Source organism: Amblyomma mixtum, chromosome 1, assembly GCF_055824585.1.
Source record: "Amblyomma mixtum isolate Tamu chromosome 1, ASM5582458v1, whole genome shotgun sequence".
Taxonomy (NCBI): Eukaryota; Metazoa; Arthropoda; class Arachnida; order Ixodida; family Ixodidae; genus Amblyomma; species Amblyomma mixtum.
In genome coordinates this window covers 62,609,517-62,627,498 of record NC_143012.1, presented here as the reverse complement: position 1 = coordinate 62,627,498, position 17,982 = coordinate 62,609,517, and the positions used below count along the sequence as shown (strand labels likewise).

Sequence of the window (17,982 nt, the reverse complement as noted above, 5' to 3'; positions counted from 1 at the left end):
TTTCGGCCAACCTTGCCCATCCCTCAATAGAATATCTATCTGTGAGGAACCGAAATCCTCCTTGTATGGTAAAGCCTATTGTGGCTCTTTTTTTTTACACAAGGTGAGGTCAGAGACCCAGTTTCCAAGCATTTTGTTGCCAGAGGTGCTGAGCACCAGGCAAGCATGTACCCGCTGATCACTGGCGGGTACCCGGCGGCACTGGGGATCAAGTTCCTTTCTTTCTTGGGCCTTCAGCAAACTTCTAAATAACTGCTGTTTTCAGTCTACTCACAACTTTTGCCACCCGCATTGAAGCTTGCCTCGTCTGGACACCAGTGTTCTGCTCGTAAACTGTTTGATAGAACAATGTGCTGCTAGTGTTAGCGGAGACTAGTTTTTCTTACCATGCTTGAACTGAGATGCAATGCTGTCATTTTTTTCTCGGCATTAGGTATAGCGGGCAGCTTTTCACCTCTTTTGCGCAAATAACGAGCAATGTTTCGGCTTGTCATGCCGGGCTGTTTGATTAGGTTGGGCCCAAGTCTGCCTTGTGCCGTACGCAGTGGTCAGTGCTGGTAATCTCTGCGATAAAAGGGATCGCACACTGTACTGTCGAGTGCATCCTTCAGTCCACGTGAGCCCCTCGCGTGACTTTTGGCAGGTTCAAAGCAGTTGCATTTCTGGACAAGAAACCTGTGGCCGAAGCCTGGGACAAGACCAAGAAGGAAGCCAAGCACCAGGCCGCCGAACTCGCCTTCCGCAAGCTGGTGGCGAGCGGCGCCCTCGCTTCCGACGTCCCCTCCCCAGAGGTGATCCCTGATCTCTTTGCTCCCCTGCACGTCCGTCTCCCTATCCTCTGTGCACCTTGCACGGTTGTGGGTTCCAGGAGTGGCCGTTTATCTTGTCAATTCACCCTGTTTCCTTACAAGTGTCTCTGTTGGCTTTCACTGGTTCAAATTCTGCACTGCGATTTGCTGGCTCTCTTTGAAAATGGTCCTATTCCATAGCGGTAATTGTTCTGTTCATTCGTTTCCCCTTGTGCCCCTTGCTTCCTTGGTGTGTGTGCCATGTTTTTAGGAAACGAAGCACTGCAATGTAAAAAAAGTAACTTTTAGAGCAGAGCATAATGGATTGTTTCATTCGCCATTGTGTTAAAGTGAGGAAAGGGTGGGCTGGGAAACAGAAAAGAATGGACAAGTGCTAAAATGTTCACTGCATGTGGTGTCCTCACATTTCGCGCTGTCAAATCGAATGTTTGTGCGGTCATTAACTAGTAAGGCCTGTCCAAATGAAAATGGAATTGTCTGGTGGCTGCTCAGCATTCGTTTTGAGATCGTAAACAAGGGTTGCATGCTAAGTGAACATTTTATCATTCCTCTTTCTGTTTCCTTGTTCCCAACCCCATCCTGAATTTCAACACATTCAAAATTTCGCATGCTCAGAGTAAATGTGTTTTTAGTTGTGTTCTGCCATGCGTTACGGTGTTCGTTAACTTCTGGTCTTTTACCTTTTAAAAATGTGGCGCACACCTGGGAGTGTATATCAACTGGCCCGATTTGTTAAGTGAAAAATAGCACGGTGAAAAAAAAACGAGGATGAGAGGTTGACACACACACACACAAGGTGCTTGTGCGTGGGTTGCCCTCGTCCTCATCTTTTTCGGCCTTGCCATTTTTCGCTTAACAGGTGTCACCAACTCACCCAAACCTTTACGCTTCCAATTAGTTGTGTTATTCATTCTGGCTTTTGAGTTGGTTAGGGTAAGCATTAGCTGTTAACCTCTTTCTTATGTATGATTTGGTCCCCGACATTGGCTAAGTTAACTTGTTTGTTGTTTCCTCTTTCATAAACTTCCTTAGTGCTCTGTGGTCTTATTCCCTTTTCTCGTGGTCGCCCTAAGGGAATGGCTCACGTTAGGTGTATTTCTTCTCGATGCATTTTTCGTTGTTGACTATCTGTGGTGATCTTTCGGCCATGATGACAGGGCCAACAGTTGTTTCCTTTTCATTTTTAACTTTCTTCTTGCTTTGGTTTGTCTCAGTCATGTTGCATCCTTTCGAAAGATTGTTGCCCTCCCCCAAAAGAGCTTGGGCTGGTTGCTTCCTTCTGCCTGCTTTTGCACGCCCTCATTTTCTTGCATCTTGTTCATGTAGTCTGATTTGGGAATTTTGCTTTTGGTTGTAAATGAAGACCACCGCAATTCCTGTACCTCATGTTGATTCAGGTACAGAGAGTTGCAGTGATAGGATCACGACTAATATGAAATTCTCAATGATACGACTGTAATTTTTCCTTTTTGAAGTGGTTATCTACAGTGTCCAGAATTCCGGATGTATGGAAAGGTCTTCCATGTTGCTCCTAATGATACGATTACAGGAGCCGGAAACCCTGTGATAATGTGGCAAAGTCGCAATAAGTTTGGGATTTTGACAGCAGTGCGGCGGCCTGCAAAATAGCGGCACAGCTAGAGGTGGGTCTGGTAGAGCAGAATGGGGGTAGGATGTGTGCTCCAACTGCAACTGTGCTGCCCGCACATCGGCAGCCGCACCATACACAGCTGTGAAACTACTTGCGAATTGCCAGGACAGCCATAGCCAGCTCTGCTGTATGCACCTACGAACTCTGAGCATTTCCTGCACATTGTGTGGGGTTTAATAGGGGGAGATAAATCCGTTCTCCCCGTTTAACCGCGGCTGACCCAGTTCAGAACTGCGTGGACCCCACCCCGTGATTGCGAGCGCTACTGTGCGCACGCCGACCATGGCGGGCCTTGCTCTGCGGGAACAAAGGAACGACACACTGGCTGACACAAACAAGGCATTTATTGCTACAACAACAACAACAACGCCAGCTAGCAACAAAATACACTGAGGAATCGAGAATGTCCGACTCACCAGCACGGTTACGAGCGAACGTTCGCCCACGCTAGGGCAAGGGAAAACTCCGAGGCCGGACGGGACGGGGCAGGGCGGCTGGAGCGTGTTCCGACCACGAGGCGCCCGCGGCGAAGAGCGGAGCGGCCCGCGAAACGTCCGCGAGCTTTCCCGGTCCCAAGGAGAAGAGAACCGGTTCTCGCCGCGTGCGCGCAGCAAAACACCATTTGTGGTGCTGGTGTCGCTGCGACGCGAGCGCCCTCCCCTGTTAGTTAAAGTAACACAATTGAGAAGAGTGCTAGGGCAAGGGAAAACTCCGAGGCCGGACGGGACGGGGCAGGGCGGCTGGAGCGTGTTCCGACCACGAGGCGCCCGCGGCGAAGAGCGGAGCGGCCCGCGAAACGTCCGCGAGCTTTCCCGGTCCCAAAGAGAAGAGAACCGGTTCTCGCCGCGTGCGCGCAGCAAAACACCATTTGTGGTGCTGGTGTCGCTGCGACGCGAGCGCCCTCCCCTGTTAGTTAAAGTAACACAATTGAGAAGAGTGCGTTGTGGGGAGCTAACCACAGGGAACTAGTGCATTGCGGGAAAGCGAACGCAGGGGACGAAGCCGTCCCCACAATTGTCAGGGCTGCCATCGCCAGCCCATGCAGTACGAACCCGCGAGCACTGAGCGCTGCCCACACATTGCCTGGGCCACCATTGCCAGGCGCACATGCACACCTGCAAACACTATCGCAGCCCACATATCGTCAGTGCCCGTCCTTGTCAAGGGCCTCCAGCGCCAGCCGCTCATACGTGCCCACGAACTCTTGCTGCCCACATATCACCAGTGCCTGTGTGTTGCCAGGACCTCCGCTGCTAGTCGCATATATGCTCCTACAAACACTACAGACGGCAGCAGGCAACATATTGCCAGTGCCCGTACGTTGCCAGGGCCTCCATCGCCAGCCGCACATATGGCCCGCGAACACCTGCTGCCCACATATTGCCAGTGCCCATATGTTGCCAGGGCTGCTCCCCAGCTGCACATATGTGCCCACAAACACTTGCTGCCCACATAATGCCAGTGCCCATATGTTGCCATGGCTGCCCAGCTGCACATACGTGCCCGCGAACACTATCGCTGGAAACATATTGCGAGTGCCCGTACAATGCCAGGGCCTCCATCTTCAGCCGTACGTGCGCCTCTGCAAGCACTATCATTGGGAACATATCGCCAATGCCTGTACGTCGCCAGTGCTGCCATCACCAGCTGTATTTACGCACCTGCAAGCACTATCGCTGCCCACATATCACCATTGCCCGTACATTGCCAGGGCCGCCATCACCAGCTGCACATATGCCCCCGCAAGCGCTGTTGCTGCCCACATATTGTGACGAAGACGAAGCTGGCAGTGGCGCGGGACGGAGCGCCCGCGCTAGGCCAGCAGCCATTAAATCATCTCATAGCCATGGTTCACCACGTCTCATTCTTCGGCTGGCCGCCGCGTAACATTTGGTGGAGGTGCTGGGGTCCCTTCATCGCCATCCTGGTCACGGAGCTTCGGCGTCCTGGGCCTGCCGTGGACGTCGGCCGTGAGTACCTGGTCAGCGCCGCACGGCCGTGCCCCAGCCCGCCCGACCTGCACCGACCTCGACGCTCACCCCAGCCCCGTCCCCCGCCCGGACCACACTACACGATGACCCAAGACCCGACGGACCCAAGACCCCACCGACCCAAGACCCCACCGACCCAAGACCCCACTGACCCAAACGTGAAGACACCGTCCCCCTGCCTCTGCCGTTCGGTGCGTCCAGAGACCTCGGCCGTCAGCTCCTGGCACCTGACGGCCCGGATGCTTCGTGGACCAGGACTCATTCTCTTATCTTTCTCATCGTGGCGGCCAGCACTGCACCATCTTCTACATATTGTTCGATCCTTCACTCAAGACCATCGCCATTTCGCCGTCTGTTCGTCACCGTTCGGGACGATCGCTCGGAGGCCCCGGGTAGTGTGACGAAGACGAAGCTGGCAGTGGCGCGGGACGGAGCGCCCGCGCTAGGCCAGCGGCCATTAAATCATCTCATAGCCATGGTTCACCACGTCTCATTCTTCGGCTGGCCGCCGCGTAACAATATCACCAGTAGTGAGGTGGAAAGTTGGGCAAGTTGAATCTTATTCATGATGTAGTAAGCGCCAAAAACAAGGACCAAGGTGGGAGAAAGACGCAACATGAGCGCTGGACTTATCTCCAGTGCCCATGTGTTGCCAGGGCTGCCATTGCCAGCTGCACATACGAATTCGCTTTTGCTGCCCTCATATTGCCAGTGCCCGCGCGTTGCCAGGGCCTCCATCTTCAGCGGTATTTGCGCTCCTGCAAACACTCTTCTGCATATCACCAGTGCCCACACATTTCCATGACTGCTATCGTCAGCTGCACATGTGCACCTGTGAACATTGAGCACTTCTGACATATCATCGATGTTGCTATGTTGCCAGAGCCGCCATCGCCAGCCACACTGTACGCACACATCATCACTTTGCTGCCCACATATAACAAGCGCCCGTACGTAGCCAGTCCCACCATCACCAGCCTCGCATACCTGTCCTTGAACGCTATCACTGCCACCATATCGCCAGTGGCCGTACGTTGCCAGGGTTGCCATTACCAGCCACACATAGCACCAGCGAACACTACTGCTGCCCAAATATTGCCCGTGCCCACAAATCTCCAGGCCATGCAGTACGCACCCGCAAACTTTGAGTGCTGCTCGCACATTGCCGGGGCTGCTGTCGCCATCCGTGCAGTACTCATCCCTGTACTCTGAGCCGTGTCATATGTACCTGCAAACACTGAGCGCTAGTCGCACATGCCCATCTGCGCCCTGCACGCCTGCATATACTGAGCCCTAACTGCTCATTGCTAGCCATGCAATGAGCACCTGCGAATACTAAGCACTGATGGCACCTGACCAGCCATGCTGTATGCCCCCATGAGCACTGGGTGTGGACCACTCTCATGAACAGTGAGCGCTAACCACACATTGCTAGCCACATATGTGCACCTGCAGACACTGATCACTGCCCACTCATCGCCACCGCAGTGAACTCCATTTGCCTAGTGCAGTGGTGGGTGATGATGGCTTTGTTTTTTTGGGGGGGCATGCATCACCAGTAGGCATGCCAGCTGATATGTGAGAACCTTGATTCTGGAGTGAATAAATTCCTCTATTAATTGATGTAGACAGTGGTCTCAAATGTCTGTGTTATATTTTAATTTTACCTAGTCGCCAATACACCAGTAGCAGCACACAAAGCTTAGTGACCATTCGCACGTAGAGCGATGCATGGATTAGTGTTTCAAATTATTTATTGTCTTCATAGAAGTTGGCCTGTTTAAAGGGGCATTCAAACTTGCCAGTTGTGAAGAGCACGCGACCAGCTGAGACATTCACCCAAGGAGTGTTGGTGGTGCAGACTTAACACTAGCAAATGCGACTTGCCGGTCACTTTCTCAAATTGTGTCATTCAGAAAGAGGGTTGTTAGCCTGCGCTGTTGAAAACGAGGAGCTGGCTAAGAACAAGCTTCCATTCACTTTCAGTGCACCGCTGGTAGATGTAGCTGTTTCTGACCCGGTGTCTAAAGGTTAGAAAATGGAGCAGTTTGCAAGGTGCTGCAACCGTTGCTTTTTGACCAAAGTGTTTGCACAGTCTTCGCAACTCACGAGTGTGAATACACTTTTAAAACTTGATGGGGATGCAGTAAATGAACAGGGAACGCTGAAGGAGCTTAGAATACAGTGCATGAGGCAGCATTGGGAGGAACAGGAAGTGACAAATGTTTCACTGCATGTACTGCATCTATAAAAAAGCTGGAGTGAAAGAAGGGTGACAGCACTGTGTGTCTAGTGAAAGGACTATGTGGCATTGGTAATTCTTTGTGAAGTGCTATAAGTGAAAGATCCTTAGAGCTGCACTTCAGGCCCTTGCTCACTAAGGAAGTGGTGAAAGAAGCAGTCTCCTAAACATTGAGAGCAGCTGTATGCTTGGAATATGAGAGTGATTAAAAAAAAACGAAGGTACCAAGATCTCTCGTGGATGTCATATTTCTCCACTTTATCTATTTACCTCCTGTGTCACAGCAGAAGACTACAGCTTAACTGCTCAGCTGTTAGATACTACTGCATATGTCCTGAGATGCACTTTGCAATGTTTAATACCGAGACTGCTGTGCTTGCGCAAACCTGGTGGAATGTGGAAGTGTACAGTGTTTTGTCAGGTTTTTGCTTTTAAAGAACACATCACGGCTAGAAATTTATTTTCAGCCTGTTTGGGCATAAGTTCCTAATGTCATGTCAGGGAAATATTTGTGTTTGGTGCAGTGAGCTGCATACTAGCAGGGAAGTTTTGCAAAATGCGCAGCAAAATGCACAAAGCACATCCACTCTAGACAACAATGTCTGCCTGATTGAAAACAGTCATCGTATTCGACTTGGCAATATTGCTAAAGAAGCTAACATCTGATTAGGCAATGTGTGCGTAAAACCATGCATAAGCAACTGGGTAGCCAAAAAATATGTTTGTGATGGATGCCAGGAGGCTATTGGAAGATAAGGGACTTGACATAGACTTCTTATGCAGGCGTCAGTACCTATTTATGCTCCTGAAGTAAATGTTCGGACTAGTATGGTGGCCGTGTTAAAAGAATGTTATCTGTGTGAGCTTTATTTGTTGCTCAGTTATGCAAGCTTTCTAAGGGTATGCGACACTAGTATTCCTTTCCATTCTTCACCAGTCACTGTGGACTTGTGGCACTTAGACAAGAGAAATTTAGGGCAGGTAATGTTTTTCACATAGCACTAAGTGTAGTGTAAAGACAAAGAGAGGGCTGAGTCGGGCTGGTTGGTTCATGCCGAAAGGTATGACTAAACAGCGCTGACGGACGGGACGTAGTGTGAAGACCCCAAGAGAGGTTAGATGCTCTTAATCAGAGCTTCCCGGTGTGTCAAGACGAACAGGGGTATGTCAGTTGGAAGTGCTGCTGGACTGACTGGTGTCACTGTCTGTGTTGGTGTTTGTGGTGATGCGCACTGTCTCGGTCTGACCGTTCTTCCCCCCTCTCCCTCACTCTGTGTGCAGACGGACATCCTGAGCAGTCAGGATGAAAGCATTCCCATGTTTGATATTATTGCTGCCCTGAGCCACCGCGAGTTCAGCCAGAAGGTGCTGGAGGTGCCCGAGTACGTGGGCGGCCGCAAGGTGCTCGCCGCCCTCGTCATGAAGACCGGACCCACCGACCGGGGCACCGTGGTCTGCTTCGGCACCGGTGCGTCTCGTTGCTCCTCTTGTTGTCTTTCGGTCAGCGACCAGCCCTTCATCACTTTGCAGGCATCTTCTCTGTTCTGTCTAATCATCTCGTCTAACCTGCTGCACTGTGTCAGTGTGAACTGTTCGGAAACGTCTTTAGCACAACTAATGTTTGTTAGCAACTTGTCCGCTGATGGTTGGGAAACTCCTCACACCAAAAAAACAAGTTTGGCATTGCATCTCTGGCACCTCTTTGTGGTGCAGTCTTCACATACTTCTTTGCTGTGTGTGCGCAGCTGCGGAAGCCATGGTATTCAAGAAGCGAGGCAGTGTATAACTGCATGAAGAATGTGTTTACAGTTAGGTAATAAGTTCGGAAGAACAAACATCCTCCGATTGCGTACTCGTCATCAAAACACTGTCACTTCATCAAAAAATGGAAAACGTGCCTTGACATGTCACCTACTCACTTCCGAAACTAGGACCATGAGTGCAGTCAAGATTTACACTCAGTCATGATATTCGACACCAAGGAAGTCAAAAGAATAAAAAATGCAATGCTGTACTTTTTTTTTTGCAGAACAGGTAACCCAGTCGTGCTCACTTGTGAAATATAATGCCAGTTTTGTTGTGACCTCTTCGCATGCTCTATCAGGTCTCGAGAAGATCGAGACCAGTGTTTTGAACTTCGTTTCCCAGAGGAAATAGCAGCCCAAAATTAGTGATTTTTTTTCCGCGAAATAAAGCGCTTTCACATTGCGTTCCCATACTATGTTATTCGCGGCTGTTCCAAACGGTAAGCCTCAATTTGTTATGATCGCGAGTGTAGTTTTAGCCTATATCTGTATATCGAATTTTCGCTATATCAAACTATTTTACGATCCTCTTCGAATTTGATATACCCGGGTTCGACTGTATATTGATGAACACTGTCACTGTTTATAGCTTGTTCTTGTTGGTGAAGGCTGTCACACTGAGGCAACACTGCAGCAGCCTGTCTTGTTTGTCGGCTGTTCATGCGATGTGACAGCTGTTGGGGAACAAGTTGGTTCGACAACTTGTTGGTGTCTTGTTGGCAGACATGTTCTGTGGATGTTGCTGTTGTGTTTTTGCGATGCGACGTAGCACTATTGGATCAATTGTTTACATTCTTGCATTCTTTGATGCTAAAGCTGGCATGAATTCTGATAGATGAGGCCTAGTTCATTCATGGCAACTTTTCTGGAAGTTTTTGTCAATTAAAAGTACGTTTTTGACTATTGTTTCACCATTTTCGAAGTTTAGCCCAATGTGCTTATTATTTGTAGGATCGACATGCTTATTTGTTGCACATTTTTTGGCGCCTGTTGATACTTGACAAAACTAACATGTACGGTGTGTAAGTAGATGTTGTTTCCTCCGTGTTCTCACACAGCAGTTCTTTTCGTTCTTTTTACTTTCAAGTTTTCCAGCTATCAGGTCTGCAGCGCATAGCTTAATGATAGCATAACTGTCTCCATAGAACTAGGAGAAAGAATTGCAACATTTGCATGCAATATTTTTTTTTTTTTAACTGAATCCTGGTGTGCGGTGCCTACCACTCTTGCCAAAATTATGGGCCTTGTTTTACTTGTCGAAATGCTCGTCCTTGTGAGGAGTCAGCTAATGAACAATCTTCCCCTTGAACTACAAGTACTAGTATGAAGGGCTGCAACTCGGCATTTCAAAATTGTTCAAAGTGAAGAAGTTTGTGAAAGTGGATGGTGCTTGCTTGGTTGAATATGTGGCTGCTTAGGGGAACTGCGAACTGTGGTCGTGTGGGTAGCGTTTTCATCGCAGTGTCCGGTAAAGTGCATTGCTATATAACAGGCAACGCCTGCAAGCACGTAATAATGGCTCTCGCAGGTGTCGTTATCCTTGTGCGCGCTTAGGTTGTCTGTACTGTTGTGTTCGCCTCCTGACCGGTTTCTTTTCGGCTGCTGCTCGGTGATGCAGGAAGTCGATGCATCACTGGCGAACAGCTGAGCCAGGACGGAACCGTGGTCAACGATTCCCATGCAGAAGTAATAACAAGGAGGAGCTTCCTCAGGTAAGTCGGCTTGACTGTGTGCCTTCACTGTCTTGTCTTTCTCTTTTACAGCTATATTGTTTTAGCAGTTGTGAATATTTAGAAGCATTTCCTGGCTACGTGACTTAGTGTGATTATGTACTATTGGGGACAAAAGTGGTATACTCCACGCGGCGGGAGCCGGAGCAATGGAAAACTGCGTTGCAACGCCATCTACAGGCGCCATCTCGGACCCAGATAGCCAATCTGTGACCTTTATTATCAGCAGGCATGTCGCTTGGCTCGTTTCAATGATTCAAAAATGCGCTGCTTCCACGACAAGTTAGCCACGCGCGCAGGAATTTGATTGCATCATGACAGTGCGTGCGCCGGCTCTCAAGCTGTATCTCGCACGCGCGATGAAAAAAAGAAGACACAAAATGAAAAGAGGGCCACCAGATTGCTACTGCTGTGGCGCCGCCCGGCATTTTGGCGAGCAAAAGCACGAAACATTGAAACAAGTCAAGCGGCATGCCTGCTGATATTAAAGGTCACAGATTGGCTGTCTGGGTCCGAGATGCCGCCTTCAGATGGCGTTGCAACGCAGTTTTCCGTTGCTCCGGCTCCGGTCGCGTGGAGTATACCACTTTTGTCCCCGATAGTACATTGCAGTCAACAGTCCTTCGCTCATTTAGAGTTATCTTCAGGTGTCAAAGATCTTAGTGTTGTCAGTACTCGAGAAGTGTGATTGGTTTTACAGAAGAGTTGTTCTCTTTTGCCGTGCTACGTTTCCTTTGACAGTTATCGTAAATTTCATAAAGGAGCGATTCTTGTCTTTTAACATCCACAGTAGATATGGAACTTGAGCTTGGATAATTCCCACGTTTCTGCTTAAGTGCGTCTGGATTAGGCAACAAAATAGACTGCTTGCTATCCCATGATGAATTCTGCCATTGTTGGCAATTAGAGGGCAGCTCTTTCTTTTGCATGTTCACTTTCAAATAGTGGAGCACAAAAGGATCACTAAGTACAGTGGGCGTGAAATGAAAGGACGCATGTGTACCAGGGAGCTGGGGCAGATGACGCCAGTAAAGGAGTGCACATACTAGTAACCGGGTGTAGCTACCACTAGAGCTGTCACTGCGGGGTGCTGGAATGGTCTGTAGCTCTGTCTGCGCCGTCATGGGCCCCAACGATGGCTGTCGTGTCCCGCAGGTTTCTATACCAGCAGCTCAAGAGCTACGGGCCGGGGAAGGAGCATGCCATCCTGGAGCCCACGGAAGACGGCCAGCGCATCCGGATCAAGCCGGACGTCTCGTTCCACCTGTACATTTCCACTGCGCCCTGCGGGGACGGGGCCCTCTTTGCCCAGTGCGTCTACTCTCATTGCCTCTCTTGACACTCTCTCTCCGTCTAACGTGGCGCTGTCAAAGTGCCATTTGTGCCAGACTCAAGCCCTGTGCCTCGTAATAGGGGCGTCTTCCTTGAGTGTAGTTATAGGGGCAGTGTTCGTTCATCAAGGCATAGAATAAGGTTCTGCTGAGGAGGTGCCCTATACAGTCGACGACCGATTTTTCGGACTCTCTAGGGACCGCGAAAACGACCGAAAAATCGGGCAGTCCGGAAAATCAAATTTCACCGAAAAATTCGCGAACTTATTTCCGCTATGCCGGAGAAAGCGGCCAATTGTATTGCACACATTCTAAAGCTCCTCATGACTATATTTCGCCGCGCGAAATACCGTATAAACGCGTATAAGGGCCGCACTTTTTTTTTTCCAGATTCGAGGGCCAATTTTCGGGGTGCTGCCCATACACGCGATATGCGAAAAAAAAATTTTTTTAAGTAAAAACACACCAACCAGGGAATGAGCGACATTTATTCTACGTTCAATCGTCACTCGCGAAGTATTTAGACTCCTGAGCTGGTGCTGCGCTCTGGTGCACGCTCATGCCAAAAGAAGCCGCGCAGCATGTCCGCTGTCAACGCGTAGCCGTTGTTCCGATATTCCATCACATAGAGGAGCAGCTCTTCTTCCAGTTCAGGAAACTCGCACGGCTTTACTCAGAAAGCGCGCTTTTTGCAGCTTGTGTTTCTCTTGGTTGCACCATCATCGGACGCACTTCTCGGCCACGTCGAATTTCCCGCCCGCCGCACGCTTACCGACCGCGTTCGAGAGCTAACTCCCAGCCGTGTAGCTTAAGGTGCTTGCCCATCGCGCTAAAACTGTGAAGCTCGGCGGCAGCACGCGAAAGCCACTATCACTGCGAACGCGCTAACACGCATGCTAACACGCCACGAAAGGCTAGAGCTGGCGATACTGACGCCGATGTGAACAGCGGAAAATCGCGACAAGAAAAATGTTGATGATAATGATCACGGCGCCATCCATAGACGGCACTTGGAAGCTCCGGTGTGCGCGCGTGGCCTCCGCGAACGGCGCAGCGCCGGAGCAGATCGCGGCCGCGATAAGATCCGGCGGCGCACCCGAAGCGCGCTTCGATCGCGGAGGCCACGGCGTGTGCGTAGCCTCCGCGATCAAGCGCTCTGCGATCGTATTCGCGTTCCGTATTCGGGACTAAAGACTCGGCACACATGAGTTCCGTGAACTCAGACTACGGTTCAAGTTCGTGCGGCGGAAGACATTCAAGGACAGTACGAATTCGAAAACACGCGAGTGCAATGTGCCGACTCGCGCAGAATTTCAGCGTCGCAAGAGGCTCCTTTTAAGCTTGAATTTCGTTTTGTTTGATCAAGTTTTCGATATCTGCTGCAGTCTGAATTAATGAGGTTCCACTGTACACATTATATGGCGGCTTGGGTACTGGCGGCGAGTGCGAACGAGGTCCGAAAAATCGAGTGGTCAGTTGCGGTGCGTCCGAAATTTCAAGCGCTCTTACACATTGGCTCTATGGGCCATGTCGCGGTGCCGCAAAAAAGTCCGAATAATCAAGCATGTCCGAAAAATCAGGCGTCCGAATTTTCGGTCGTCGACTGTATTTTCTCAGTTCTTTTTACATCCCCTCTTCCGTTTTCCCCCCAATGCCTTCGCTTGTTAACCTCTCTACCTTTTGTTCTTTCTCATCTCTCATGATCATGATGGTGAGATGCTGTTCCCATCTTCGCCATCACCATGATGGTGATCACCATCGTGATGATGATGCTGTGAGTTGTTGTGAAGCTGTTCAGTTCTAGCGGTTCTCAGGGCAGAAGTTTTGTCTTTGTCTGGCCCAGTGCATAGAGTTGCACTTATTGTGACAGCAGCAACAGCGGAGAAACAGATAAAATATCTACATTGGCAGGTTGACATATTCAACACCGCCATGCTTATTTAGTGGAACCTAAGGGCTAGTTCATGTCATTGTGTTTGCCAGAAGTAGACAAGAAGCCGGCAGGCGCTCACCCAACTTCTTCCCCTGCCACTTGTTTTCTGACTGTGCAGCACGACGAAGCCAGATGACAAGAACAAGACACAGGATCAGAACAGCGAACAGCATCACCCACTCTTCACCAAGAGCTGCCAGGGGCTCCTGCGAACAAAGCTGGAAGCAGGTGAGGATCTCGCACTCACCAGTGATCAATTCCTACTACCATTTCCTACTACCGCTACCAAGGTGCCATTCCTACTAACCAAGGTGCCATTTTTCGATTTCATGATGTGCGATGAGTTAGAGGGGACCATGCTTGTCGAGCTTGGGAGGCAAATGCCACACTGCTGGTAAGGCAATCGCGCAAGGTTTTGCTGAGGAAAGGTCAGTGGCCGAAAAGTGTCACTCAGTTCAGTTTTATTCCTTCAAGGCCCCCTTTTCAGGGGTTGTTACATAAGGGGTGGGAATACACTTGAAAATGTGAAAAAAAACAGCAATGATTAACATTGAAGATGATCTTGAAGAGAACTCGGCGCTGGTTCGACACCAGCATGGCATCATTGCCTCCCAAGATTTGAAACTGTGAATGCTGGTCTAAGAGGCCACGAATGCCAGACAGGCCGGTTCAGAATTCATTTCATTCACGAATTAGAATGGCACCAGTCATGCGGTAGCCGGATGGAAATTGTTCATCTGATCCTGGTTCAATTTAAATTTGAAATTTGGATATTCGGACGTTTCCATTCCATTCTTTTAAAAGCATTGGCTCTTACTCGTCGCGTTTCGAGATTTCGAGGGGTCTGCTACCACCCTGAGATCACAGCGCCATCTGGGGCAGCAACTAGAAAACAGCACATCTCGCATTGAGACTTGTAGCGCCATCTACAATAGCATTGTAGAAACAACCACCTGCCGCATGCTTTAATCTCATTCATATCAATTCTAGTCAACCAAACAGCTAACGCTCATTACTTTGATGTCTTCCAGACAGGGGCAGCCTTTTTTTTTTTTTTCAATGCATTTTCCATCACTTTAACGGCCAGAGGCATGATGAGGCAGTTAGTCAGTGGTAGCAGTGTGATGCCCTTGGGAGAAAGTCGCAGTCCGCATGCTCTAATGGTACGGGCACATCCGTTTTGTCGTTGAGAATCGCGGAGAACAGTTGCGGGGGAGTTGGGGAATGTATGAGTGACCGCGAACGATGGCCCGTCCAGGCGAAGGCACGGTCCCCGTGGACCTGACTACAGACTACCAGACCTGGGATGCCATCCTGCAAGGTGAACGACTGCGTACCATGTCCTGCAGCGATAAGATTGCTCGCTGGAACGTTCTCGGTCTGCAAGGGGCTCTGCTCAGCCACTTTCTGCAGCCTGTCTACCTGAGCTCCATCACCCTGGGTACGTTGCCTTGCTCTTGTTAAAGGGGTAGAGACACCAAATTTTTGTGTTGTATCTCTGGGTTGTAAATAATGCGTAGCGATTCGGTGAGCATGGAACACCATCTTAGAAGCATGAACTCGCATTATATAATTAATAATCGTATTATTTGTACCCAGCAGTTTCAGTTTCGGTTCGTAGTTGCCAGGTTTTGCCAGGCTCTTGCATGACGTCAAAAACCAGACAATGCGTTGTCACGTGGGCCCGGAAAGCCGTGACGTCGTGTAGGCATGTCGTCTGCTTGACACGCCCGTGGTGCGCATAAACACGGAGAGCCGGGCGGAGGGCAAGTCGAACAGCTCAGAGTCGGAAAGAGTTTTATTTCGGCGAAGACACCGATTATGAGGAATCGCGGGATGACGCAGACGAGGAAGAAGACGCCGCGGTTCGAACCCCGACAACCACTTCATTTTTGATCCGCTGGCCAGCGATTCCGAAGAGGAGGCAGGCGTCAGGCCCGACGCAGCTCAGATTGTGCCAGCGAACGCCGAGCGTGTAGGCAACGTCAAATGGTAAAGGCGCGTTCACACTAGGCCGACGATCGGCCGATTTCAGTCTGGCGATGGTCGGCGGCAGCGATTTTCGTGCCGTCGGCGCGTCTGTCACACTGCGCAGACGCCGACCGAGCGCCGGTCGTCGCCTGACGAGCGCATCGCCGAGATAGCAGCCGTACGTCGGCCGACCCGTGTGCCACACTCTGCCGACAACAGCGTCGACGTTGTCCCATCCCGACAGCTCGACGCTGCTGCTTCGTGCGCGCTGCTCGTCTGCTAGCTCCGTTGATGAAGGCGTCGTGGAAATCGAACGTTTCTTCTATTATGGGACGAGTTCGCACTAAAGCGATGTGAAGAGTAGGCCTTTTATTATAGCACAGTCGACTTCCAAAGCGCCGTCAACTGCGGAAGCGAGACCACCTAGGCCTAGCGACAACTAGGGCAGCCTGGGACCAGCGCGCAGTTCAGGCGCGTTCACACTAGGCCGACGGGACCCCGAGGTCGACGCGACAGCGACGCCGACGGTCGTCGGCCAACCTGGTCGTTCCCCGACTAGCCAGTCACACTGCACCGACGACGACGCCCCAACGACCAAGCGTCGTCCTAGTGTGACAACGCCGCCGACCAAAACGAGACTCGTTGGCCGACGTGCCTTGGGCATATCGGTGGCCGAGCGAAAACATTCGCCGACCAAAAACAAGTAGCGAGCTCAGAGCGCGAAGTGCAATCATTATTTAGACAAATAATGCACGCGCAGCAACATTCATCAAGCCATATGGCCACTAGGCCGACGCGCCGCACTGATCGTCGCTTGCGAACTGCCGCCCCACTGCAAGCAGGGACACGGAGCGGTGAGCATCGCTGCGCCGCTCTACCCAAGCTCCGCCCGCAACCGGTGTCGCACTTCGCCGCCGTACAGCAGTCCCTCAGAAAGACTGCTCGAGCAGCGACAAAGCATGCCTGCTTATGTTTCGAGCTTTCGGCAACGGCATCGCTCGCGGGCGCTCCGGGCGACGAGCTCTTCTGCTGCCTGGTTGCCGTGGTCGTCGCTAGGCCTATAGCCTCTTCCACATCGAAGCCGCAGCGGCCGGCGCTTCGGAAGTCGCCAGCGCTATAATAAAATGCCTGCTCTACACATCGCTTTATTGTCAACAGCATCATCTCACAATAAAATAATAGTATGATAAATCTCCACGACGTCTTCAGCAGCGAAGCGAGCGGGCGCCAGGCGAGCCGGACCGCAACGTCGGGCCAGCGGCAGCTGCGAGGCGGTTGTGGCAAAACGTTTGCTCGTATCACAGTCGTTAGCAGCTCAGTATTCGTCAGCGATCCTTAAAAATGACACATTTTTCACATTTCTTATCCCAGGGTTTATTATTTACGTCAAGAACACACTTTAGCTCCTTTTTATGACGCCGGCAGACGGGATCCAGGCTGGCCGGCCGGCCGGCATGCTTGGCGTACTTCACGTTCGAACAAGAAAATACATAACATCCATGATACCAGAGAATGCTTCCTATATTAGAGCACGGGCAATATGCCTGTGCAAAAGTGGATCTTTCGGCAACGCCGGGCGTAAAGCACCGTCGCACTCGCGAGCGTGCAGAAAAAAAAGACTCGTGAGCACTCGTAACCAAGGTTGCTAGGCCGCGAAAGCGCAAAACTTGGTCCCGTACGTCAGAAAACTGTGTAATGACGTAGGAAATACTTGCTTGCGTTTTCTTCTCTGTTCCTACGTCACATTGATGCACTAGCGATGGCTCAGACTTCAAGAGTGAGCATTTTCACAAACTTTAAAATGAAATTAAAACATGTTCTAGACCTCCCTTAAATTTAATACTTCGCTCTTATGGTCCTCACATACAAAGGAAACGTATGGCAGTCTTTTGTACAACCTTGGAATTTGATGTCTCTACCCCTTTAAACTACTTGAAAACCAGAAGCTAAGGAGTTTTCCTTCAGTGCCCTATGGCTTCGTTCATTCATGCTTGTGCAGCATGTGTAAACCGCAGTGTGAAGCCTGCGCTCCACTTGGTAACTTCTCTGCATAGCCACTCGCTTTTGCATGGGCTGTCCATAGCACTGAACCTGGCTCGTTGGTGGAAGGGGGGGTACACTTAGAGGGTGCTCACTTGCTGAGGTGCTAGGACTGTGGTATGTATCCGTGCATTTGGGGCTAATTGCCGTTCGTAGACATTGTTGCATGTCGTGATAACAGTGGGCACTTCTCGATTAAAGCGGAGGAAACAAGAAAAGAAGTACTACAGTTAAACCTGGATGTAACACACCTTCGTATAGCGAATTCCTCGATGCTGCAAAGTTTCTCAGTTCCCCAACGACGCCCCCATCGAAGTGCGTGTATTTGAGACCTCCGTGTAACGAGGTGTTGCTGCGGTTGTTGACCTTGGTATAACGAACTCGCTGCACCAACTATCTGTTAGCTTTTCCTCTGTTCTAAAATTTGGCAGAAAAGTTTCATGGTGATGAAGCACGAACGGCACGAGAGGAACGTCTAT

General features: G+C 50.5%; 1 protein-coding gene across 1 annotated transcript in view; it reads left to right on the top strand.

Annotated features, from left to right (window-relative positions):
* LOC149366486 (uncharacterized) overlaps positions 1–17,982 on the top strand; it is a 47,778-nt gene that overhangs the window by 17,727 nt on the left and 12,069 nt on the right. Inside the window, exons 4-9 of the mRNA XM_089550942.1 lie at positions 644–791; positions 7,975–8,161; positions 10,117–10,210; positions 11,384–11,539; positions 13,611–13,720; positions 14,751–14,933. Coding sequence (XP_089407068.1) covers positions 644–791; positions 7,975–8,161; positions 10,117–10,210; positions 11,384–11,539; positions 13,611–13,720; positions 14,751–14,933 — 878 coding nt within the window. The remainder of the gene's footprint in view (positions 1–643; positions 792–7,974; positions 8,162–10,116; positions 10,211–11,383; positions 11,540–13,610; positions 13,721–14,750; positions 14,934–17,982) is intronic.